The sequence below is a fragment of the Nymphalis io genome, chromosome 24 (assembly GCF_905147045.1).
Source record: "Nymphalis io chromosome 24, ilAglIoxx1.1, whole genome shotgun sequence".
NCBI lineage: Eukaryota > Metazoa > Arthropoda > Insecta > Lepidoptera > Nymphalidae > Nymphalis > Nymphalis io.
The window spans coordinates 6,685,155-6,712,879 of record NC_065911.1 but is presented as its reverse complement, the minus strand read 5'-3'; the positions used below and the strand labels follow the sequence as shown (position 1 = coordinate 6,712,879).

Here is a 27,725-nt window from a genome sequence, read left to right as displayed (position 1 = left end):
ATGTAATACTGATATTTCGTTTGTGGTTCTTAGAAAAGGTACGGGAAATACGTCTGTGGAGGTGGGCTTCATGAAAGAGAAAACAAAGGCGAATCAATCTTAATTTAATTCGATCAGGTTAACTGTTGAGTTTTTTAATGGTTCTTCTCGAAGCTACATTCAAAACTGTTGATAGCACTGATTAAATCAACTATTATTATAAACGAGACAGTTTGTAAGGTTGAATGGATGAATTTTTGTTACTCTTTCAAACAAAACTATAAACGAATTTCGATGATTTTTTATAAAGATAGTTTATACGATTTCTTAACATATAGGATACCTGCGCTTACCTCTTACACGAAGTTAATTTTGATATTCTGATGTTGAACGATATATCCGATTATATCATATATAACTCATATTTTCATGATATTGATATAATTATATTATTTTGTTCATTGAATCTGGGTTTATATTGGAGTTGTGATATTAATCTTAATTTTATTAATCATATAATTTTGACATAGTTTGTTAGTTGCTTTTTATATTTATATAAAAAAGTGTAAAACATGGCGTGAAATAAATAAAAATAGCAACGTATAAAGAACAGCGGCTAAGGGGCGTTGTGACAGCATAAGAGAGTAATGCCGTTAGAGGTCACGGCATACGAGTCGTTCTTACTCCCAATACATTACTTTCATTAAAATAAACAGCGATGTGCCAATTTTCATAAATATCAAACAGACTAAGTTTTGATACTATATATGAGGAGTTTAATCAAAATTCATAAGTAAAGTAAGTGAAATAAAAAAGCATATAGGTACATTTGAATTCAACATTTGTAGCGCTTGGTATATTCGTATGACATTTACCGCGAGTAATCCGTAATAACCACGGGTACGGTCGGCATTACCAATAACCATGATACTGCGGAAATGGCATCTGCAACTAATGTCATTTCTACATTTTTTAAAGCATAAAATATATATGATAGTAAGACACCACCGCACATTGGCTCTTTAAAAAATATTAACCGTCTTTATATCATCAAGGCACCACCAAACTTGTTAACGAAGATGTTATGTCCCTTCTCAGTAGTAGCTCGGAGTCTGGAAATTGGTAGTGTACACTCCGGTGCCTCAGAAAGCACGTACAGCTTTTCCTGTGCCTTAACACTTTCTGGTCGTGTCAGATTGCCGTCCCATCTGATTATGAGAATTAAGGGATAGAAAGTACTCTTGCTTGCGCCCATACTTGCATAGTATAATATGTCCGCTCAGTTGGTTAGTCTCCTTTGAGGATTGCCACCATTGGTGAAATCAGTCGGACGTCCATATTATATTACCAACATTAATATTATTATATACATTTACAATCTGATCGATGTCACTTCCCTTATGCCGTGTTCTGCGCTAGGCCTATTGATCTGTGCCGGCTTTGTGGTATTCCACTTTATTGGACAATAGCAAATCTATTTCGCGATTCAGCTTCACGTTTCCCATTTCTATTTGAATTCCTCAATTTAATTTAGTTATGAAGATTTGAGCTTAAATATTAAATCAACTGTAATTCAACACTAACATTTAATTGAAAAGTTTATTTTTTTATAGTATAGGCAGGTGGACAAGCATATAGGCCACCTGATGGTCCCTTGTGCCTGTAATTACACTGGCTGACTTACCCTTCAAACCAGAACACAACAATACTAAGTACTTCTGTTTTGCGGTAGAATATCTGATGAGTGGGTGGTACCTACCCAGACGAGCTTGCACAAAGCCCTACCACCAGTAAAGTTTATTATTGCTTTTTTATGCTTTTAAGACGAAATTTTAGATATATAGCAAAAGCTGACTAACTATGCACATGCGTAAACGTGAGTTTTACTATGTAAATTTTGTATTAAAATGGAATATTATGTAATAATACGCCACACTAAATCGTTCTTCTATTACAAAATTCATCATTCTCGAGTATTTTAAGTGTCTACTACACTAACACACTACACGAACACTTAGCATTTTAAAATTATATAAATGAAAGTTATATACATTGGTTATCGATATGTATATATCAGATAATAAAATATTTTGGTATATGCTTTTTTATTATATGGATATAAATATGATGTTATAATTATGCGAATTATAAAAACTTTATTAATTTATAATGTGAAAATTCATCGGTGCTTGTCCGGACTTGAAAATCCACGATGTTTCAAATATTAACCACACGTGGAAATGAATGTGTTTATGGATTAAAATGTTTCACTAATCCAGTCAATAACGACAGATACTAATATTGACTGCCTCGTTGGTCAAGTGTAGTGTAGTGTAGTGTAGTAGTTAGTCTAGCTTGATGTAAAGCCGAAGACGCGGAGGTCCTGATTTCAATTCCCAAGTCGGGCCAATAAAAAGTTATTGGGTTTTTCTGTCAGAAAATTCTCGGTAGCAGCACGGAGTCTGGAAGTTGAAAGTGTGGTCACTCCCGTGCCTCGGAAAGCACGTAAAGCTGTTGGTCCTGCGCCTGAACTCTTTCCGGTCGTATCGAATTGCCGTCCCATCGGATTATGAGAGTTAGGGAATAGAGAGAGCATATGTGTTTGGCACACATTTGTGCACTATAATATCTACTGCGTAGTTGGCTACTCTCTCTTAAAATTGGCCGCAGTGGCCGAAATCGGTCTGGAAGACATTATACAATATCCTGTTATATACTATTGCATATAAAATTACCGTACCGAACAATTATTATATATAACACCACAAATTGCAACCAAGCGAGATAACTAAATATCCAAATAACGTTCGCAATTATTAAAAGCTTAAGTGTTAATATAGTTTTATTTAATTAATGTCATAATTGTTACGAAGATCAGTTAACTCTTGTGAAAGGCAAAGTTCAATTTATTCAATTAAAGTTGAAAGTAGTGTCATTGCTATCGTATTATACATTATTCAAGTAAACTTTTAAGTGCCTTTGAAACTTCCTTTTACAGGATTATATGAAAGTAATTGAAAGTATAGTAACATAAAACGATGTATTTGGTTCGAAAGAAATCGAACGGACGGAGATATTTAATTTGCATATTTAGAAGAAATTATTATTTAGCTGATTTTTATTTAATATCATTAAAATATTTACATCATGACATTGATTATGTACAGACATTTTTATGACATATAAAATTAAAATAAAAAGAACAAAATACACATTACAAATTTAAAGCTGAAACACGCCGTCTAAAATATTGTCCTGTGGCATTGTACCCAAGACACTGGCACTATTGCCTCTCTGCACCGCTAGAATCAGCCTTTGGGCTAAATAAGCGCCAGGTCTTGGGTCACCAGAAGTGTGGACCAATTTCTTAGAAATATTTTTTATGATTCTTTTTGTATCGGACGACCTTGGACCAAATGTTTCAAAGACCAGCCCCGCAAATTCATATTCGTTGGATAAAAGTGAATATTTGCGGCGCTTGAGTATTTGAGCAGCTTCAGCGGCTGCACTGGTCTTATTTTAGCTGATTTTGAAATAATGATTTGCTCTCATATTCATCTTTATTTGAAGTGCACTATGCATAAAAGCTTTAATTTTAAACAAAATTTAAAACTACCGTCAATTTGAAATATGAAGGGATAAGAACTGTCAAGAAACTTAGTTGGCAATCTTTCAGTTTGCTTGTTTGTTACGTTTTCACGTCTTAACTAATTAATTGATTATTATGTTTTGAAAAACTTTGTATGTTTGTTATGTAGTATGTTTTGAAACGTTAACAAGGATTAAGGTACCAAGTATCTCGAATATATCTTGATATATAAGGTGACCTTATATATCAAAGTGAAGGCGAAACCGTGAGCGAAAACTAGTACCTATATATAATAACTTGTGACATAGACATCTAAAGAATAGTATCAAATTTAATTTCTTTTTCAAATTTCAAATTATGAAGGCTGAAATTTGAAATATAGGTTTATTTTATAGTGGAAGCGACGATTAAAATATTTTTTTAGAAACACAGTTAAATTCTTATTTAAGGGCTGTTATTGCGAAGTTTGTGGCAGAAATAAGCAATAAATTTAATTGGCCCGACTTAGGTTTCGAATGCGGGACCTTGAAATCGACAGCCTAATAAACCTAGTTAGTTTAGCCTTAACTAAACCGTAATTTAACTTTGTTGGTCGTATGCCAGCCCATCGGGAATTTCGAGTATAGACTTACCGCCACATAGCTTTCAGTTGGTCACAAGTCGGTTCATCCGTCTTGACGTCACGATCCCTGACTCTCGCTGGACGAGGAGACAGCAATGGTTCCTGGTCTATACGCTGACCGATTGCGCATGCGCATATACATGCGATGAGACTCCAAGTCTGCCACAGAGACAGCATCCTGAAACAAATAAGGTGGCATTAGTAACTTTTTTTTAAATTATTCGACGGTAGTAAAAATATCTTATAAACATCCCACTGCTGGAATTTTGGGGAAGTAGCTTGGAACTTAATTCACCACACTAATACAATGTGGGTTGGCAGATTATAATCCGATACATACAGGTTTCCTCATGATGTTTTCCTTCACCACCAAGTGCCACATGAACAAAAATCAACATAGAAGACGGTTGTAAGTGATCACGACTGACCAAGTCACGACTTAGCACTATTGCCAATTATTGTCAAATAAAGAGTCAGCTGTTTATATATTAGCCATTGCTCTATTTTATGTTCAATATTTTTCATCTTCGTAATAACACCAGCGCATTCAAGCTTCATACTTGAGAAACTCAATACACAGTACTGTTAGATAGTAAAGTTGGCGTTCAAATAAAGTGTAACATCATCTCATCTAAAATCATTATCTATCATGTGTATAGTTTTTATTTATTTGTATTTAAATTTTTACTTGATTTTTCTGTTGCATATCAATGATATGCTCTCTCTTGGGAACATACATTGCTATGCAGACGATAGTACAGTGCATGGTGGATACCACGGACGCGCAGTGGCTGGGCGAGCGGAAATTGAGGAGAGGCGGAAGGATCTTGTCATTGAACTCGATAGGACGTTAGAGCTCATCGCCAAATGAGGCTCTGATAATCTTGTTGAGTTTAATGCCAAGAAAACACAGGTATGCGCTCTCACAGCGAAAAAGTGAACATTTTCCCCTCTTCCCTCCCTCTGTGGTACTCCGCTAGTGATGCAAAGCAAAATCGCCATGCTGGGGATTGACGTTCGCTGCGACCTTAGTCCAAGGGATTACATCGAGGCTGTTATAAAAACAGCTTCACGGAAACTCGGAGCTCTGAACAAGGTGCGGCGTTTTTTCACGCCACAACAACTGTGCCTGCTGTACAAAACACAGGTACGGTCTTGCGTGGAATATTGCTCACACCTTTGGGATGGCTCCGCTAAGTACCTACTGGAGGCCTTGGACCGGTTGCAGAGACGTGCCGTACGCATTATTGGCGACGTAAAGGTCACAAACACCCTTGAACCTTTACAATTGCGTCGTGAGATAGCAGTACTGAGCGCTTTCTATCGACTGTATCACGGCGAGTGCTCTGAGGAATTATTCTATCTAATTACTGCTTCCCCCTTCCTTCTTAAGTCCACGCGAGTTGGTTCTCGATGTCACCGCCTAACTGTGACATCAATTCCATTGCGAACAAAGAAATTTGGCAACTCCTTTCTTTGTCGCACTTCCAAAAAATGGAATTCCTTACCAGCTCACGTGTTCCCCTCCTCTTACAACCCGGGTTCCTTCAAACGAGGCGTGAAGAGGCATCTTGCGGGCCGGCAAGGCGAAGGCGGCTAGTGCAGAGCGTTTTTCGTCTGTACTGGCCGTCGTCGCGTTTGAACTCTACTACCACTTACCATCAGGTGGAGTAGAGTCATTTGCCCTCCCGGCGAATATAAAAAAAAAAAATAGGATGACGTTCGACTTTTTTAGTCTATTACTATATCTTCTGTAATTTACTAGTCTGATGTAATTAATGCATTTTAAAAAGTACTCATTAAGAAAGGTTGTATATTATAGAACAATAAAAAAATCATGTATAATATAAATTAAACGCAGCCGAAACCATGAAACAGAGCTAGTAGTTAATAAAGTAAATGAATAAAGTCATATTCAACGAGGTACGTGTCTCGTAAATGAGCAGATGCGTGGAAATTGAGGAGTTAAAAAAACTGGGACGTTATTCGCGAATCGTATATTGATTTTCATATGAGACGTAGACCGTGATGAGATCAGAGATTTATAAGAACTTGACATTTAATCTATGCTTATAATGAAGTCGAATGTTATTTAAACAAACATATTTTTTTATTTATTTAAAAAACATATTATGTTATATTTTAAGTCGTGATGTTCAGATATGTTGGTATGATAAAATTTCACTTTCACACCCAAAGAGGTTTCAATGCAAACATTGTCGAAGGACTTTGTTTCTTATTAAAAAAGGTATTGAAAGACATAGCCAATCAAAGAAAAGTCAACCTGCCTAGATTAGTGGAAAACGCTTATCATAAAATTTGCAATGTAGCATTGTAACGGATTATGTTCGTTATCGGTTTGTAATTGTAAAGAAAGTCAAGCTAATGGTATTACTGCTTAGCTTCTAACATTCCGATAATCCTTTTGTAAACATATGAAGCGTAATAAATTCGAATACATGAACATTTTGTTAGAAGTTTGCAGTTCAAATATTAGTTTTTATCAAAATGTATTTCTAAACACAATATAATAAAGATTCAGATTAACTAATTCGGAATTAATCTGCACGCTCATTGGTAGCCTATTGCGTCATAATTTACAACCGATCAATGACTAATCGGATTAAAGACCAAATTAGTTAATTTGACTTTGATCAGCGGTTCAGAAACTGGAAGGAAGTAAATTCATCGAATACAATTATGATATGGCCGAGATGGCCCAGTGGTAAAAACGCGTGAATCTTAACCGATGATCGTGGGTTCAAACCCGGGCAAGCACCAATGAATTTTCATGTGCTTAATTTGTGATTATAGCTCATCTCGTGCTTTACGGTGAAGGAAAACATCGTGAAGAAACCTACATGTGTCTAATTTCATTGAAATTCTACCACACGTGTATTCCACCAACCCGCACTGGAGCAGCAAGGTGGAATAAGTTCCAAACCTTTTCTTCAAAAAGGGAGAGCAGTCCTTTAGCCCAGCAGCAGCGCAGAATTCTTTATTTATTCATGTAATATATAAGCAACAGGACTTTCAAAAACTTTTATAAAGTAAAGTTATGATAAACTGTTAAGGAATGATAGTATCCCGCTCAGTTGAGGGTATTGAGGTCCTTTGAAAAGTTTCTGTCTAAACATTCTCAGTAGCAGACGGAGTTTGAAAGGTCACAGTGTTTGTACTCTTGTGGCTCGGCAAGCACTTAAGCACTATCCGTTGTTTCTGCGCCGAACTTGCTGCTTTCGTGCATTATTCCTACGCCATCGGATTATGAGAATAGAGATTACACCTGTGTTTACGCACACATTTATTCACTATAATATATTCTTCGTAGTGGACTAGGCATCGAACAGGAGGAACAACATTGTCAGTAAATATTTTGACTTTGTCATTATAATTTCTTGCATTAAATAAAGCAAAAACAGTTTTAACGTGATGTAAGAGCTTTACTTTATTATTAATTCGTGCAAAGAAATTTCAAGCAACCATTATGATTACTTGAGTATTCAATGTATGTTACATAGACAATCAGTCATCTAAAATAAAAATAGAAGACAATTAAGAATATGTGTTATAATTCAAACCCAATGAAATCTACTACTTATTTAAAATTCCAATAAATCCAATTATCTTTGGATGTAAATATCAAATATTAACATAAAAGTCCAATTGAATATCAACATTTCCTATAAATCTATTAAAGGCTGTGCTATCTACATAGGCGTTAAGCCTCTTTATCCTTTAATGACTTCAATAAAGCCGACATACCCGTATAATCGGATGCCGCGTCGCAACTTATTGGACGTGTTGCCAAGTTGTAACATGTCCATTGTTATTTGAAAATGTCTAACAGACGTAACGAGAGCGTCATATGTTACGGTATTGTTTCAGTTTTATTATTCATAACAATTATGGCTATACTTTATGTGCAGCTGTTATATGGATGAAATATAATATATATTTATTACTTAACCATGAATTTCATAGGCACCATCTCGCTTTGGAATCCAAATCTGTTTCTCAAACACAAAACCCACCTCAGTTTTGTTTATCGATGATATAAGAATTTGGTCGTATAGACTATTATTTTAAAAGACTAACGAGGATTAATACACTATTTATAATTCGATCTGTATTAAACAGATAATAAAATAGAAAGCAAAATGGATTAACATAAGCGAATACAGATACAGAGATTGCCATAAAAATGAGTGTGCGTGGTCACATGCAAGATATATGCCAACGTTTGCCGAGCTTTGCTATATAACAAATATGGTGTGTGCTAAAAACAGCTTTTTAATAAAGATTTGAGAGAATTATCTTGTAAATATTGCAAGCTTAGTTTCCATGCCAATCCTTAACAGGAATTTATTTCGCACTTATTCCACGCCACTGCTTAAGATTGTGGTTGGACGACGAAGCAATAAAACCTACAATTTTAATCATTGTTTCAATAATACTTATTAATCATATTTCAGTATACAGTATAATGTAGGTAAATCATATGAGAAATATCATATTAAATTTTCTTCGTAATACCATTTAAAAGAAAATACATCAAGGAGTTTTATTAATACAATGATGGAACGAAATAATGTAAAGAAACAAAGTAAATAAGCGGCGAGAGCGTCGAACAACATTTTGTTTCAGAAAAACGAATATCACTTTGAGAGAAGACTTATTGGAAGATTGCTATTGTTACAAAGAATCAAATATTTGTTTGTCTGAAAACGTTTTGAACATGCATCAAAGATTTGTGACTTTTTTTTTTAATTACTTAAGTGATATAAGAACGAACTTTGGTAATAGGTAAAACTTCACAAATACGTAAGAAGAACAAAAGGAATTTCTGAATAGAATGTTATATAACTTTTGATTTTCGTATTTAACCTTGTGAAATGGGTTTTGAAAGTATATTTTTTTAAAGCCTGCTTCACCATTTGCTTATGTAAAGTTATGAAATAGATGAACAATTAAACCAATTTGTGATGTGATATAATTAGCGGGCTAGCCTTGTAGTTGTGCAGGGCATATTATATTGTACAAGTGCACTATTTTTATCCACCACTATCATAAGGTCCGGTCGTCATCCCGTCGATGGCGACATGACACGACCCGAAAAAATTCAGGCACAGGCCTGTGCCAACTTGATTACGATTAAGTTATTATTCAGGGTAATAATAATATATCTCATGAATTTTCAAAATAATTACTAAATTTCTTCGACTTACCCAATAATAAATATCTGTGATCAAATGTTTGAACTAGTATTTCTTCAAAACTAGAACTGATATTCATTTAACTTTTCATAATTATAACCGAAATAACTTAATGGGTGACTGTGACCCATTGATAACGTGTTCGTAAACCATGACGTCATAAGAATTGCATTCTAAAAACATTGCATGTTTGATATGAAGCAATATCGGAAGGTCATTGTGAGCTTTGTTGAACCAGTGGGCGGCGTGTTTGAACTACTGAGTGCCCTGAATCTCACTCATGCAATACGCAATAAAGTGAAATCAAACACTATTTCGTACAGTTGCAAAATATTAAAGCTGCGAATATTTAGAGGACCTTTTATTGAAGGTCAATGAAATCTGAAGGTGAAAATGTACACTTTTGATATAGGTGTCGGGATTTGATAGATTTTATTTTCAACAAATATATCAAACCTGGCAGTGAATATTAAATATGTTGAATGATATCGCAAATATATGACACTTTACGTCACTAATGATATTATTCAAGAGAGTAGTTAAGATATAATAGAGTGTAACACAAGATACTACTGGTGGTAGGGCTTTGTGCAAGCTCGTCTGGGTAGGTACTACTCACTCATCAGATATTCTACCGCAAAACAGCAGTACTTGTTATTGTTGTGTTCCGGTTTGAAGGATGAGTGAGCCAGTGTAATTACAGGCACAAGGGACATAAAATCTTAGTTCCCAAGGTTGGTGGCGCATTGGCTATGTAAGCGATGGTTGACATTTCTTACAATGCCAATGTCTAAGGGCGTTTGGTGACCACTTACCATCAGGTGGCCCATATGCTCGTCCGCCTTCCTATTCTATAAAAAAAAAGATGTAATCATTAGCGAATAATCCTGAGGTAACCATGATTCGGGAAATTTAAAAGTTGTTGGGGGTTTTTTCAAGATGTTTTTAGTAGCAGGCCAAAGTATGGAAATTGGTTGTAAAGTTGGACGCTGGCGATAAAGCGGTTGGTTTACTCCTGAACTCACGGTCGTGTAGTTTTTCTTACATTATGTGGTTCACATGCTTTTATTATTAATATTTTAAATTTCCTTTGTATTATAACTATAATTAATTACTTTTAATGATATAGTTGAGAGTGGGCGTTGTTGACGTTTTCGCTTTTATACCAAATCAATTAATATTCTGTCATAATAGACATGTTTTATGGCTAGTTTGGTTTCTTAAATACACAAAATAGTAAGTAAATAACAGTAAATATCTCACTGCTGGATCTCACTACAGTCATTCAAGAAAACGTCTTGCTTTGACTTGTGTATGTGGTTTTGGAGTTTATTGACTGCCTCGGAGGTCCAGGGTTCAAATCTTATGTCGGGTCAATTAAAAGTAATTGTGTTTTTCTATCGAAAGTTGGAAATGTGTACACTCCCGTGCCTCGGAAAGCACGTAAACCACCTGAATTGGTCCTGCGCTTGAACTCTTTCTGGTCGTGTCGTATTGCCGTCCCATCGGATAATGAGTGTTAAGGAATAGAGAGTGCACTTCTGTTTGCGTACACACTTGTGCATTACAATATGTCCTCGCAGTTGCAGTTGGCTAATCTCTCTTGAGATTGGCCGCCGTGGCCGAAATCAGTCTGGAGGACATTATTATTATTATATCTCCAATCGATATGTCATCTCTGCAATGAGTCGAGCACTGCCCAGGTTTCGATGATATCAATGGTTTTCTCGTAATCCACAAAAGCCATACACAGCGGCTGATTGTACTCTTTTCTTCAATATCTTTCTCTTTTTTTCAACATGAATAATATAAAATGAACTAAGATACACAGTAAGGTGGTCGCTAAGTATCTGCTTATCTTATAACTTATATATAAGTTATCTGCTTGGTAAATCATTATTAAAATTTACTATTAATAGTTTATTAAACACATTTATTACAGGCAACGTTATTACAGACATTTACTGACACTCGGAAAACGGGCGGACGCTCGAATAAGCGCATTAATTTCTACGCGTCGCTGCGTCGCAATGTAACGCGAACGCTCTCGTAGAAGCGTTCCTGCGCGCTACGTTTTGCACCTCGGTTCGCTTTAACGCTCTCGAAGGCCAGTCCTGCAGTTTATTTATTTCAGACTTTATTTCTATATCAGTAATGTTGTTAATTGCTTGGCAGTGAAACATTCTCGGTTCTGCGCTTTACTGGAGCTGTGTAGCACACAAATTACATACGTACATCGTTCTTTTAAATAACTTTAGATGTAATATTAAGGTAAAATGTAAAATTATTAAAATTATATTATATTAAAATACGTACTGAATAAGATGGCTATAAAATTATTCAATAATTTAATAGTTAACAATTTGTGTCAATATTTTATCTTCTTTAATAAAATTATTAAATTTCATTATTGTATGCTTTCATTGAAAACAATGAGAGCAGCAATTGATCAAAACGTACATTTTTTTCAATTTGTATTTTAATCTCTGGCATCTGAAATGTCAACTGTTTTACTGTTTTATTCATCTTGATTTATATAAATACTGAGAGTTTTCTGAAAGCATTTTATATGATTATGTGTGCGTGTGTACCGTACCGTAACCGTAACAGCCTGTGAATGTCCCACTGCTGGGCTAAAGGCCTCCTCTCCTCTTTTTTGAAGGTTTAGAGCTTATTCCACCACGCTGCTCCAATGCGGGTTGGTAGAATTCACATGTGGCGGAATTTCAGTGAAATTAGACACATGCAGGTTTCCTCACGATGTTTTCCTTCACCGTAAAGCACGAGATGAATTATAATCACAAATTAAGCACATGAAAATTCAGTGGTGCTTGGCCGGGTTTGAGCCCACGATCATCGGTTAAGATTCACGCGTTCTTACCACTAGGCCATCTCGGCTCGGTGTATCTGTTTTCAAATTAAATTAATAATAGCTTATTAAATTCTGGTTGAACCAGCTGTCACAAAACGGTAATTATTTATTACATAGATATATCATGTACCTAGATTTGTAGAGTTAAAGTTTTTTTTACGGGTTTTTTATCCTTGATTCCAAAAACTGCTTTTTATGTAATACTATCCTAAATTTAATATAAAATATATGTTTTTGTTTTGAATTTATATTTGTCGTTTGAATATATTTATCATGAATACTTTTATATTTAATTGCATACAACATTGCAAAGTTATATAACAACATAAATGTAATATCGAATGTGACATCGAGTTAATTAATTAATCAAATAAATAGGAGAACAGGTGTGGGATGAAATTCTGAAAGAGCCACAATAAAAGAGTAGAGGCGATCTTCGCAAAGCACGTTAGTATTTTTGTAGATTATAATGGATTTATCGAATAATCTATAATTTGAATGGAATTAGTGCCTTCAAATTTTACGAGTTTGACTCGCAATCCGATATTTAATCCCATCTCCGTTTTGATTTACAGATACAATCTTATTCAATAGTGTTGAGCCTATCTTCAGCCGGATATAACCAGTGCAAACCGGATATTGCGACAGGACAAAACCCGTCCGGCTTCGCACGACTTCGATAAGCCTTTGTATGGATGAAAAATGGCTTAAAACTTTTGCTATCGGGAATAGCTAAGACGCTATTAAAGTGGAATAGTGACAACAAAGAGTGATTTATATATATATTTTGTAATGCTTTTTTTTATTTTTACTCGAATACGGCGATATTATGAATGAATATATGTTTGTTTATATGTTCTGGTATAGGTCCGTAGCTACTTATCTTGAAAGGTCAATCATTAATTTACAAATCAGGTGTCGGTAATTTTATCATAAAGTTTTGCTTACCTTAAACAACGATGTCATATAAAGTAAATTTCCAAATTAAAGATTCCAATCAAAATACGCTTAACAAAAATTAAAATTTGTCAAATGTATTGAGGTTGGTAAAAATCGTTCAAGTTTATTTCGTAAGTTTTAATCATGTTATTCAAACCAATTCGTTGTCAAATTGTCACCATTCTATTCATTGGTCTTGTTGGCATCAAAGCCATTAATAATAAGTTATATTTCATCTATACTTAAATTTAACGAGTTCGAATTAATATAAGTTTCAAACGTTAAATGAGACCTAATATAATGAAATGACGTCAACTATTTTGTATATAATTGAAATTGGCTTTGATAGTAAATAAATATTGGCCCTAATGTTGGCAATTATAAAGACACGGTTGTTTTGTAACTTAGGTCAGATAAAATGAAATTTTAGGAATTTGATTGACATATTTCAATATCAAGGAGAATTTACGGTTTGTTTGACTTATTTAATGGTTATTGGAAAAATATTCATAATTTTTTATGAATTCTTGTTCGTGGAGATTTTACAAGATATCCTAAAAATCAGACACGATACAATAATTTAAAGGATCTGAACTCGATTCAAAACTAAACATAAACCATTTATTGTTGTGGGCGTAAGTACTCTAAATGTGAATCGTAAGAAATCAAAATTTAATTTTTTTTTCGTCCGTATACATGTACTATAATAAAACAGTTCGCTTTTATGGTATTTTCTATGCTAGTTGAGCATTAAATACTCTTTCAAACTGCCTCGTTGGTCTGGGATGTGGGCGTATATCAGTACGCCCACATCCCAGATGCCCGGGGCTTAAAAGATAGGGCGTAACCCTGAAGCCGTGGATGCGTGATGTGGAAGCCTCGTGTGTCCTATTTCAGCCGACCCTAAGGAGGACCGAAGCCGGGATGGCCACGCGTTTCCGTACGCACTAGCGAGGAGTACCTTCGACCCCTGAGGAGAGCTCCGCCGAGCCACGAGCGGAGCACAGCACGGTAGAGGCCGCGGATGCGTTATATTAACACGATCCCACCGCCTCTCCGATGCGTGCTAACGATGGCCATTGCAGTGATATTAGTGGGTAAGAATCCCACATAACCCGGTTCTACCCCCATGGGACCCGCATACCGTTCTGAAGGTTTCTAATGCGAGAGAAAAAAAAGTGGCTTGATGTAAGGCCACAGACCCGGAAGTCTTGGGTTCAATTCCAGGTCGGGCAAATAAAAAGTTATTGGGTTTTTCTGTCAGAAAATTCTCAGTAGCATCCCGGAGGCTGGACGTTGGAAGTATGCCTCAGTGTGTGTGACCATTCGCGTGCCTCGGAAAGCACGTAAAGCCGTTGGTCCTACACCTGAACTCTTTCCGATTGTGCCGGATTGCCGTCCCATCGGATTATGAGAGTGAGTGAAGAAAGAGTGCACCTGTGTTTATGCACACACTTGTGCACTATAATATTTCCTGCGCAGGTGGATAATCTCTTTTAAGATTGGCAACCGTGGCCGAAATCGGTCTGGAGGACATTATTATTAATATCATTATTACTCTGTCAAAGTCGTAAAAATACAAAATTCCGAAGACACTCTCTCACATATTTAATTGTCCTTAAAATGTCATCGATATTTCTCAATTCATTCTGTCACGTTCACGTCTACTAACAGATATATCAATTTAGAAATGCCTTTATAATATATTATATCTTAGAATTCTGTTAAGTTTCTACTAAAAATGTATAGTGGAAACTAAAAACTAAACTATAAGTAAATATATAACAGATTTAAAATTTTGCAAAGTTTACAATTATACAATTTATTTTACGATGATAAGGTTTTTATTAGAAGTATCATTATACTATTTGAGCCTAAAATTCTAGTTTTAGTTAGCTTTTACCGTAGATAGAAAGACATAATCCCGAGAGAGCATAGGCGTGGTGCTTATTCACCTTACTCATTGAACTGATTGGAGTTTTAAAAGCTAGTACCTATTCCAATCATTATAATATTTCGAACTCTTATTCCATTAAATTTAATTCATGTTGGATAATGTTAAAGGACACAGAAGTTACATTATTTTATTTCTAAACGCAAAATTTTCTATTTCAAAAAGAATTAAAAATATAGGATCGCGCCATTAATTACTTCACTCGTTTGCCTAGCACAGCTAAATGTCAGCTTCAGCTGACGCTCATAGTTTTTATGTCACATGAAATTATGCGACACAGCATTTAATATTATCGATATTGAATAAATTTTCTTTGTTGTAAAATTCAACTCAACGCTGTCATTACCCAAGGTACAACTTCTTTTTCCAGTTATGATAATATCAAATAGAAATTCAATAATATTATTTACTTTTTCATGTAAATGTCGTCTACCTTTAACGTGCTAGGGTCTCATCTGAAAAACTATTACTAATTGTATTGAAACTTATGTGAGTATATTTCAATTTATGTGTTTTTATTTATTTTCATTTAAAATATAATTCCTGTTTCTTAAATCTTATCTTCGGAATTTATTTTCAAACTAATATCATATGATTCGTCAATTTAGTTTGAAAATGGATCTGATTGGTCTAAATTTAATAAAGATGTTCATCATTTTATTCCTCGTCTAAATGGATGAGTCTGAAAAAATAAATATTCTTTTCTAAATGTAACTCTGCCTGCTTTACATTTAACCCACGTTCTTGGCTAAATTAAAACTCAGGCCATTAACAATTCCTCAGTAAATTAGAAGTGTAATTAGTGTTTGGGGACGTTAGTAACATCTGGAAACGTCATTAGGCTGATTCGAAGTACATAGACTTTGAAATACTCCTAAGTTTTACTCTTAAGAAAGTGTCAGTAAAAGTTATTTGATACATCAAGAGATAAACACAATTAAGTAATTGAAATTCAATTTATTCAAATTTTTTGTACACTTGGTGGTGGGCTTTATGCAAGCAGTCAGGGAAAGAACAACCACTCATCAGATATTCTACCATCAAATAGCATATTTAGCATTGTTGTGTTCTGGTTTGAAGAGTAAGTGAGTCTGTGTGGCACAAGGGACATAATATTTCATCTTCTAGAATTCGGGTTGCTATTGAGAATTTATCTATAGAAATAAACGAATAACTTTTCTTGGTCCGACATGGGAGTTAGGCCATCTCGGTATGCAAATGGCCTTACATTTAACCACTAGACGAACGAGACAGCCAGTTGGAAATCTGATACATATGTATTCACCAACCCGCATTGGAACGACGTGGTTGAATAAGCTTCATACCGTGTCTTAGAGAGAGAAGGAATATGTTCAACAATGGGACATTTAAAGTCTGTTACTTTTATAACGCTATTATAAAGTATTATCACGGAATCTAGACAGTCTATTGCATCTTCACAAAGCACCCGAAGTCCCTAAAAGACTGAATGGAGCGAGACATCCACTAAAACTGACGAATAGCTATTGTTCCTAGGTCTCGTGTTTCGCAAAATGAGTTTTTATAAGGCTTCGTGCAGAATGTTCGATTATTAAAACATTTGAATAATTTAAAGTATGACTTTTCGTTTTGCGCTCAAATGGGAATTATTATTTAATAGAATATGTAAAATATGGTTGACTAAAAAGTGTAATTACTGAGTTTTTTGTCTGTTCTTTGCCTGGTTGAATTTACATTCCGGATCGGTTTGGATTGAATTTATCTTATTGAATTAAACGTAATTCTACGAATTCACTTGAATAAAGTTTTGATTTTTCAAGTTTAGGTTTATTCGGATTTTAATAAAAAATATACAACTTTCAATTTAAAACTTTACGCAGGATGAATTCGTTTTTGTTGTAATCATGATAGAAAGTTTTTTGATCAGACTCATACATAGGAATTCGTATATACGAACACAGACGCATTCTACCTCCATCTTCTTTACAACCACGGAATAGCATTCTGGAAACTTCGAAACGTGGATTTAGCAAAAGTTTTAGCGTCCGAGATTGAATCGACTACAGAAACTAAATGGAAAATTAGAAAATCGTTTTAAATTCTGTAGTGACTGGCATTAAGGCTAAATTGTTGCGAAGCTGAAACTAAATTGTTGTAAAGCTTGAACTAAATTGTTGTTAAGCTGGAATATTCCTTAGAAGTAGAAAAGTGCGGGTTTGCGATATTTTGTGAGCCGACTAAGAAAATTTTTGTTAAGCGTATCCTGCAATCAAGGACGTAAGCGCCTTAACTTTGTCGTTATGCGAGTCGTAAAAGTACGTCAACGTCTGTGCACGGATGCTTAGTAATTGGAGAATCAATAAAATACAAAAACAAATCTTTTATAGAGCTTATATTGCACTGATGCCGAATAAATGGGATCACTTTACCATTAGCTGAGCCGAGATGGGCCAGCTACGAGCAGCTATTACGGGTTCAAGCCCAAGCAAGCACTATGCATATCCACTAACCCGCATTAGTGGAGAAAGGTCCAAGCGGTGGTGACCAATTACGGTCTGTTTAAAAATGTGCCTCCCAGATTTTCAATACTTTAAAAAGAATGCAGTATAATTGTCGAACCAAGCGATTACATATTATGATAGAGTATGAACACGACTTAAGGTTAACAATAAATTCTGAGAGGCATTCTTGCGATACAATTTCCCGCTGCCGACAAACTACTGGTAGAGTGTCGTTTTTAATTTTCTCAATAAAACACACACATGTGTGTTAATAACATTAATATATATATATATATATTGTAATATAAGTTATTTTTCTTTTGAAGAGTTACGCTTTTTTTGCACTTGCTAAGCTAAGTTAACTGTAAGAGAATTATTTATTTATTTATAATTGAACCAGCCATTTGTTCTGTATATTTTGAGTTGTACAGTTTGAGTAAAGTATTAAATAAATAAGTAATTACGGAATAACACAATGACGTCATGTTTTGTAAAACGTTCTAAATGTAATGACATTTTGGTTTCCGTTCAATTCGTTGATGAATAGCTTTTTATCTTTCCATTGTTCGACTAATGTACAGTTACAAGAAAAAAATGATTAAGGGCGGGTGATATATGTGAGAAAATACAATTTCGTTTGAAAATTACTACACGTATGGTATTCTGTCAAGCGCACACTATATAAGGCAACCTTAGAACACATAGGAAGACATTGATGTATCGAAGGCATACATATGGGTTAATTCGCAATACATAATAAAAAGATAACTTTAAGTAACACTGTTAAAAAACAGTAGAAATATAAAATGAAATTTGATTTTTTTATAGTATAGGAAGGCGGACGAGTCTATGGACCACCTGATGGTTAGTAGTCACCAACGCCTATAGACATTTTCATTGTGAGAAATGTTAACCATTGCTCACATCGCTAATGCGCCACCAACCTTGGGAACTAAGATGTTATGTTCCTTGTGCCTGTAATTGCACTGGCTCAATCACCCTTCAAACTGGAACACAACAATACCAGTTCCTGCTTTTTTGCGGTAGAATATCTGAGAGTGGGTTGTATCTACCCAGGCGAGTTTATACAAAGCCCTAGCACCAGTAAAGTAAATAAAAAAAATTAGCATAAACAGCTTGGGCAATCCCCACGAAGGGTCAAGACTGTACATATTACCTTGTTGTGTTGTTGTGAGTGTGACGTAAATAGTTTTAAAATAATTATTGAATAAATATTACTGTGAAATATGTGTATGACGGCGCCTGCGCTGCCGTGCGCAGCAAGAAATCTGTAAACAACACGTGCACCGCTCACGCCGCCTAGCCCATTGTTCGATATCCCCACTACTTGAGTCGTTGTGATCAGTATAAAAAGACCGGAGGAGAAAGATTGTTGTTGCTATCCTTGTTATGGCTTTTATTAATAAGAAGAACACGGCAACGACGGCAACGCCGCCACGCGGTGCCGCCGCCGCGTGTCGGCGTTGCCGTCGCGATGTGGTTGCGATGTGGTCGTATTACACAAGTGGTCGATAACAACGGACCCATGTGGTACGTGTAAATTGTAATATTCATTTTCAATACAAAATTTACGCCCGACCACATGGCGTCGTTGTGGTGTGGTTGTGGCTGTGGTGTGGTTGTGGTACGTGTGAATTGACCCTTAGATAAATCGTTTTCAGGGATCGCAAGCAGTTGTCCGTCGAAGCGAAGCGAGTCGTGAGAGATATTTAAGAGTCGGATATCGGGTCGGACAGTAGCCTTACCTGTGACTCATCGCTACGATCACGCAGAGGGCATTGAATCTTTTCCTGTTTCTTATGAAGCTACTACGTTAAGGATTAAGTCCTTAACTGTAGTACTTATGTAATGTTAATGTGAACAAATATTACGACAACGTTGTTTTATACATTTTATATTTGACTGGCCCGTTGGCGTTGGTGAATTATATATAAAAGGATGTACTATTTATTTATTAAAAAATTATACAAATTATATATAAATATATATGTTTATCAGTCGACTGTTACCTATGCTTACATACGCTACCCATTCTTACATACGCTAGTGTCGCATTCGCACACACTAGCGAACACAATATAGCCCGCCTACAGGCTATACAAAATAGATTTTTACGCATGGCCACGGGCTATCCATGGTACATGCGTAATATAGACTTACACAAAAATTTTAAACTTGATTCCATTTCCAATGTAATCAAGGATCTCTCGATAAAATATTTTGAGAAAGCCGCCAGGCACTCGAACCCTCTTATACAGAATACTAGCAAGTATAGCCCTCAGTGGCCTCCTCTAACGATCCATAGCCCTCGTGTGGCTCCCAAAATCCGGCTGAGTTTATCTCGCCCACCCCGCCCGGTGACGCTGTAAAGGCCACTTTGGCCAACAGCAACTAGACAGTTCGAAAAAAAAAACTTCTAAGGTAGTCTAGGCTCTGGCGTGGCACGGTGCATTGTTGTGTTCTGCTAGTAGCTTATCCGAGACACTTTGAATAATTAATTTGTGCAAACGAATTAATTATTATTCTCAACTTTAAACTTGTCTTGGTACCTACAATTTATAGTTATTAGTTATCTTGGATTAATTTTATCATCATATCTGCTTCTCCCATTCACGATATTGGACGGATTTCCTACATGTACATATTATATCTATTCATATTAGTATTCTTTTTCACATTAGTACTCAATGTTGAGCACGATTTGAATTGTAAAACCAAATTTACACTTGAAAACCGAATATCATCATGATCTGAACCCGCGACCTTAAGATTATGTGTTCCATTCATTATATCTCTGCATTCAAATATATATTTATATATTCTACCGCTAAACAGCATTACTTAGAATAGTGTTCTGGGTTGAAGAGCCAGTACAGCACAGTTGATATAACATTTTAGTTCCCAATGTTGGTGGCGCATTGGTATGCTAAGTTATATATTATATGGTTAATGGCTATATTATATGGTTAATATTTCTTTCATATATCAAACGTCAACTGATGAGACAATCGGAATAAAACACGCACGTATATTTTTATTTGGGTTATATATGTTAAGGAGAAGGTATGGAGCTTATTCCATTTATGGAGTACCTTGTTCCTATTATGGCGTGCCTTCTTCTCAAAAAAGGAGAGGAGGCCTTAGCCCAGCCGTGGGACGTTCACAGGCTGTTACTATACTTTATATATGTTGTACAATGTATTAGCTAATCTATGCGAACGTGATAATCTCAGGGAATACCAATTCTATTTAACTTATTATTTTTGCATTAGATAGTTGTTTATTTAGCTTAACCTTGCTAGATTAATAAAGGCTGTATAAAGTCAAGCTACGATCCCAAGGTAAGAATCAGTACCAGAAAAAACAAAATTACTTTTTTTTAAATTAAATTTTAAAGCCGAGATGGCCTAGTGGTAAGAACGCGTGAATCTTAACCGATGATCGTGGGTTCAAACCCGGGCAAGTACCACTGAATTTTCATGTGCTTGATTTGTGTTTATAATTCATCTCGTGCTTAACGGTGAAGAAAAACATCGTGAGGAAACCTGCATGTGTCTAATTTCATTGAAATTCTGCCACATGTGTATTCTACCAACCCGCATTGGAGCAGCGTGGTGGAATAAGCTCCAAACCTTCTCCTCAAAAGGGAGAGGAGGCCTTAGCCCAGCAGTGGGACATTAACAGGCTGTTACTGTAAATTAAATTCAACGCCTAAAATGTTCAGCCAAAAATGAGTACCAAAAAAAAAAATCTGACACATATCTAAAATTTTATCAAGCTCTTTAAAATATAATATTTTGTAGCAATATCAGCAGAGAAAGAACAATTGTTACAGAAATTTTGGTGACGTTTTATATTAAACTACGAAGCGTATGATTTTAAGATGAGAACCATAATTTGCAATATATTGTCGTTTGCAGTTAGTTTTTATGAATCCAGCGGTAGGTGAAGTTAAACGGAGCGTGAAATCGTCGAGGCGAGCACTCTGAATAACGAGGTCCAATTTCAAGACAAGGTTAAGTCTGAACTTGGAATATGATTCCGTATTAATTTGATTGGAATAATCTATTCTGAACAACTTTATAAGAAAATTGTAAAGTTAATAATGAGATTAATGAGACACAATAAGAAATCATAAAAAAGGTTAGTTAACCAGTGGATGTTAAGTGAAGGTGAGTTAACCATGTGGTAGTTTGAGGAATCTATAACAGTAAATTTGTTACGTAACAAATCTATTTAGTATTATAAGCTTAAACTATATAAAGATGCCAAATTATTGGCACCGTAGTTATACTTATTCCTTATTAAAAATATTACCAAAATATAATTTGTAAACTTTTAAATTACAACATCACCTGTTTCGACTCTCGGTTTCGCCCGCGTTTATGGGATGCAGATGCTAGGAAGTCTATATGTGCCGTCAGGGTATAAGCTATCTCTATTCTAAATTTCTTTTAAATACATCTGACCGTTTTTACGTGATTGTGTAACAAATATCCAGACTTTCACATTTAATTATTCAGCATAAATATCCTATTAGGGAACCCTAAACAAATGGACGAAATTACTTCAGTCAACCGCACGTCTCTGACTCTGGCATAGGCTTTCCGCTCGACCCTTATACGGATTTATGCTTTATATATCAATTTCTTTTTTTTATTTGTTTCAAATATTAAGTGACGTAGAAGAAAAAAAAGCTTTATTTTAGTACTCGCTAAGTTATCAAGTAAAATAAAAATGAACGAATCATTTCTTTACATACAGGGATTGCTTTTAGTTTATGACATCACTATGCTTTTAAACATTAATATTAAAACATTAGAGTATTTTAAATATTTGTGAATGATAGCAGGTTCACAACCGGGTAGTACCACAGAAGTACCATGTGCTCAATTTGTGTTTATTATTTATCTTAGAGTAGGTGAAAGAAAACACGGTGAGATGACCTGCTTATGACGGATGAAATTAAACCACATGTATATCCACCAACCCATATCGGAGTCGCGTGGGAGATCATGCTCCCAACATTCTCTTAGAGATAATTTTTGTCCTTAAATCTTTCTAGTTCTAGTAGTTTTATCAATGTCCCACATTAATAAAACGGCTCAGATTCAAATCCACGACCTTTTTTAAAGATGTACCCGTTCTAACTACTCGGTTATTTCAGTTTAAAAATACCTTAAAATTTTAAAACATAATCTGCGATACGCTAAATATATGCGATAATTCTTAGCTGGAAAGTAAAATTAAGTTATTTTCAGTTAAATAACCCAACGGTAAACACATTATGCAAAACATATGATCCACGGACCGACATGTTTGTTTTGGTGCCGCTGTAATTTTATATTACGGTATGAAATTATATGAAACTAATTAAGTATTATACAGTTTTATTTATTCATAAAATAAGCATACAAAAATATATGTATTTTTGATTTTCTTATTTTATGAAATATTTAGGCGGACAAATGTGTCATCTGACTGCCTCGTTGGTCTAGTGGTTTGATGTAAGGCCGCAGACTCGGAGGTCCACGGTTCAATTCCCAGGTCGGGCCAATAAAAAATATAGGATGTTTTTGGGAGAAAATTCTCAGTAGCAGCCCGGAGTCTGAAAGTTGGAAGTGAGTACACTCCTGTGCCTCGGAAAGTACGTAAAGCCGTTGGTCCTGCGCCTGAACTCTTTCTGGTCGTGTCGGATTGCTGTCCCATCGTATTATGAGAGTTAGGGAATAGAGAGTGCACCTGTGTTTGCGCAAACACTTGTGCACTATAATATCTCCTGCGTAGTTGGCTAATCTCTCTTGAGGTTTGTCGCCGTGGCCGAAATCGGTCTGGAGGACATTATTATTATTATATCTCCAATCAATATGACATCTCTGTAATGAGTCGAGCACTGCCCAGGTTTCGATGGAGTCAAAGGCTTTCTCATAATTCACTAAAGCATACACAGCGGCTGATTGTACTCTTCGGTCTTCCGCACAATCTGCCGAACAGTATGGATGTGGTTCACGGTGCTGTAGCCTGATCGAAAGCCGGCTTGCTCTGGGGGCTGGAACTTGTCAAGTCGTTTTACGAGACGGTTCGTGACGTCTCTTGAGAATAGCTTATACACGTGACTCGGGAGGGAGATTGGTATGTAGTTTTTTTACCTTAAGTATATAACTGATACGAGTCACGCACACACAATAGAGTAGATAGTGGCGTCATGCCGTTTGCCGTTACGGCATTCGAGTAGGTTTTACCCCCGAGGCGCGACAATAGATATTTCACACCGAGAATAATCAACAATTAAAATTATATTATAATGTTTTTCAGTAGTTTCAAGCACACACAAATTATAAATCATCTGAAGGATCAACAATAAGTGATTAATCGGGCCTTTGAAGTAGATATTTAATGAATCTGAGCTTTGTGCAAGCTCGTTTGGGTAGGTACCACCCACTCATCAGATATTCTACCGCAAAACAGTAGTACTTGTTATTGTTGTGTTCCGGTTTGAAGGGTGAGTGAGCCAGTGTAATTACAGGCACAAGGGACATAAAATCTTAGTTCCCAAGTTTGGTGGCGCATTGGCTATGTAAGCGATGGTTGACATTTCTTACAATGCCAATGTCTAAGGGCGTCTGGTGACCACTTACCGTCAGGTGGCCCATATGCTCGTCCGCCTTCCTATACTATAAAAAAAACTTAAGCAACTTTGTTCTGATTCCGTCACTTCCCGTAGCTTTTTTGGTTTTAAGCTGTTCTAGAGCCGCTCTAATCTCGCCTTGGTCAACAACCGGGAGCTCCTTGGAGTAATGGCGCGCAAGAGGGGTGCGCTGGTCATCAATACTGATTCTCACTAGTTTATCCAATCTTGAAGTGAATAACTGCTCATAAAACCTCTCTACTTCTCCGACAATCTCAGGCCTAGAGGTAACGACCCCACCATTTTCAGTTTTAAGTTTTTTCAGACAGAGAGCGAACACTTGTGATCCCCATTTCTGCTCAATCGCAACCTTGATGGCACGGGTATTGGAGCATCAAAGATCGCGTCGACAAAAACGATGGTAGTTCTCGTCGTTTCCTCATGAGCTCGAGTGTCTCAGCAAAGAGTTTTGGTGCGTTGTCTCTTCTCTGTGGCGGAAAATACTTGCGGGATGTGTTTTGCAGTATTTTGACCAGCGTGTCGGTTTTTTCATCAATACTGCTTACGGTTTCCAACGCAGTGAATTGGTTTTTTAAGCTCCATTTGGAACTTTTCGGAGCCTTGAGCAGCCTGAGCAGCAGTAGCCGGAGGTAGGTCGGAGAGTAGACCTTATCATCCAATATCTTTGAAGTCGATATCTAGAGTGCCTCGAACCAAGCGGTGATCACTTCCGGTATTAGCCTTATTAGTAAGCCTGTTGATTACTGAGACATCTGTAAATATGTGCCTTTTGTTCGAAAAAAAGCATATCATGTGTATTTACTAATATTTTCTAACATAATTTTAAATATAGGTTAACGTTATTGAACAAAACGTTAAAACTTAAATAATTAAAACTATAGATGATAATATAAATTAAAAAATTAACTTATATATAAATTAATTTACTTAGAAAAAAATTTATAAACGTCAATAGCGCAAAGGTTACCGCAAAAGTCACTTATTTAAGAACTAGCTTCCGCCCTTGGCTTATTCCTTGTGTTAGGGAAGTGCTAGGTACCGTATGACAATGTGTATGCAAGATTTCATGATGATCGTTTGAGTAGCTAAGACGTGAAAGACAAATAGATAAACAGACTCACTTTCATATTTATAATATTAATAAGGATAAGCAATTTTAATCATATTCTAATTTTCCTTTTTAGTTCTGGCGTATTTTTTAATTTAAACATATCTATTTCTGTTCGTAATAAAATTTAACTTCATTTATAACATCGCTACTAAATGTTAAATAGCATATTTTTAGTATTAAAATAATCTTTATGTCAGAATGAAAATGTTCCGTTTTTAATATTCAATTTGAATAATTTTATTATAATATAATCTGTGATATTAAGTAGTTAAATATACTGGCAATAGATATATAAGAGATGTAGGCGTTTCATACTGCCGTGGGCGTTTGTCCGTATTAGACTTCATTTTGGATTTAAACGTATTTTACTAATAAAAAAATATTTTAAAGTTACCGGCCTTTATAAATATCGAATATCTTAGAAAGATTTGATTTTAATAGTTATATAGTTTATGGTATTTTAAAATAATGGTCTTAACTTACTGCGTTAACAGTATAATTTTAGCACATTAAATAGAACAACGCTTAAATGGATTTGAATCCGCACTGATCGGTTATGATTTACATGTTAAAACCATTGAGTCAACTCGGCTCATATTAAAAAAATGTATTTTGGATACACAATATTCTCAACGCAATTCTTTTTACATACATGAAGCAATAACATGAAAATTTACGCTTGTCACGTCTAACCATTCAGGTCCAAATTTAAAACGGGTGAAATTGCGAAGCGCACTTACTTAAACAATATTACGGAATAAGTTTTTCATAAATTGTTTTAGAAGTATTTTCAGTTAGACTTACAACTAAAATAGTCTTAAAGTTACTTCGTCTATTAGCATAGATAGATTTACTTGTAACACATGAAACTTAATATAAATTTCAAATGACTAAGCATGTCATATATACAGCTTAGTTTTTAAAGTAAACAACAAACTATCTTAATATTAGAGTCGAGACTATGTCTAGTTTGCAAAGTACGATTCGATGTTAGAAATAACTATTTCGTAGGTTATACTTATTGATATTTATATATGAATAATTTTAGCAGAATTTAAAAATTATGTTATAGAAAGCTATAACATAATTTTCAAGTTCTAAAATTGTTATTTTATTCTTCCGAAAATTTGGCTTGCTGGTAGAAACTAGCCATCGAAAATAAGGGTCTTCTATGACTGTTTTAGTAGGTACTTAATAATAATTCGTATATGAGAACTAGCCAGGTCAGACCTTAGACTTCAATATATTATCTTAAGTTATAAGAAGAAATAATATTTTATGTTGTTATAAATAAATTTCAGGACTGACCATTGAACTTGGCACCCATTTAGATCTCTCTTCTTTTGTCGTTGAAGTCAACAACCAAGGTATATATGATAATACTAAACTTGGCTCTCATTTCACATTTATGTTTTTGATGGGTGTTTTAAGATACTAAGTACTGAGTTTTAAGTCAGTTGTTCTCACATTGTACACTAGTTACTCTAGTGAGGGTTGGAGTCTTTGTCAGAGCGTCACGGTAGCATGCGAAAGCAATCCCGTTGTGCTCCTCGTTAAGACGGAAAGGGTACCGCTGGTTTTTTAGTGGGTATTCCGATGTTCGGGGCGCACTCGGCGCCTTGGACACCAGCGAGCCCCACATACCCCCCCCCCCCACTGTTTTCGTGGGGAAACGCGTAATGCGTTTTTCCAGCGTTAAAAAAAAAAGGTGAGGGTTGGAGACATGATTCATCAGTGAACATGAGATGAACTATATACACAAATTAAGCAATTAAATGACACTTGTCAGGATTTGATCCAGTGATATCTCGGCTCTTAAAAAGAAAGAACATACAAGCGAATAGTATACTCAACTATTTAGTTTTCTAAAACAATAGAAGCAATTTCCCTTCGAAAATTAGGTTTAATTTTAAATAAGTACAATATTCATTATTACGTTATTTCCTTAAGAGGATCCTGGTTCATGCTTTAGGGGAACCTCATTGTCTTCAAGTGCTTTGTAGTATGTTAATTATTTATTGAGATGAAAGCAGACTGAAATATGTATGCAAATTTCGAAATATTTACATGATTTTTGCTAAGGTATTTGGAATATTGTTTACGATGGAAATTACTATGATGTATTTTTAGTTTCTATATATTTTTTTAAAATAGATTAGGAGATGGAGACCCAATGATACTATATATTCTGGTTTCAGCTTAATTATCTTTATCCAACGTAAAATGTCACATCCAAAAAAAATATTTAAACACAAAATTAATAAGTAATTCTCTTTCGAGTTCATATTTGCTT

General features: G+C 35.3%; 1 protein-coding gene across 1 annotated transcript in view; it reads right to left on the bottom strand.

Annotated features, from left to right (window-relative positions):
• Positions 1-27,725, bottom strand: part of LOC126777917 (uncharacterized) — a 90,839-nt gene that overhangs the window by 32,917 nt on the left and 30,197 nt on the right. Inside the window, exon 2 of the mRNA XM_050501228.1 lies at positions 4,201-4,368. Within this exon, the coding sequence (XP_050357185.1) occupies positions 4,201-4,367 (167 nt within the window). The 5' untranslated portion in view covers position 4,368. The remainder of the gene's footprint in view (positions 1-4,200; positions 4,369-27,725) is intronic.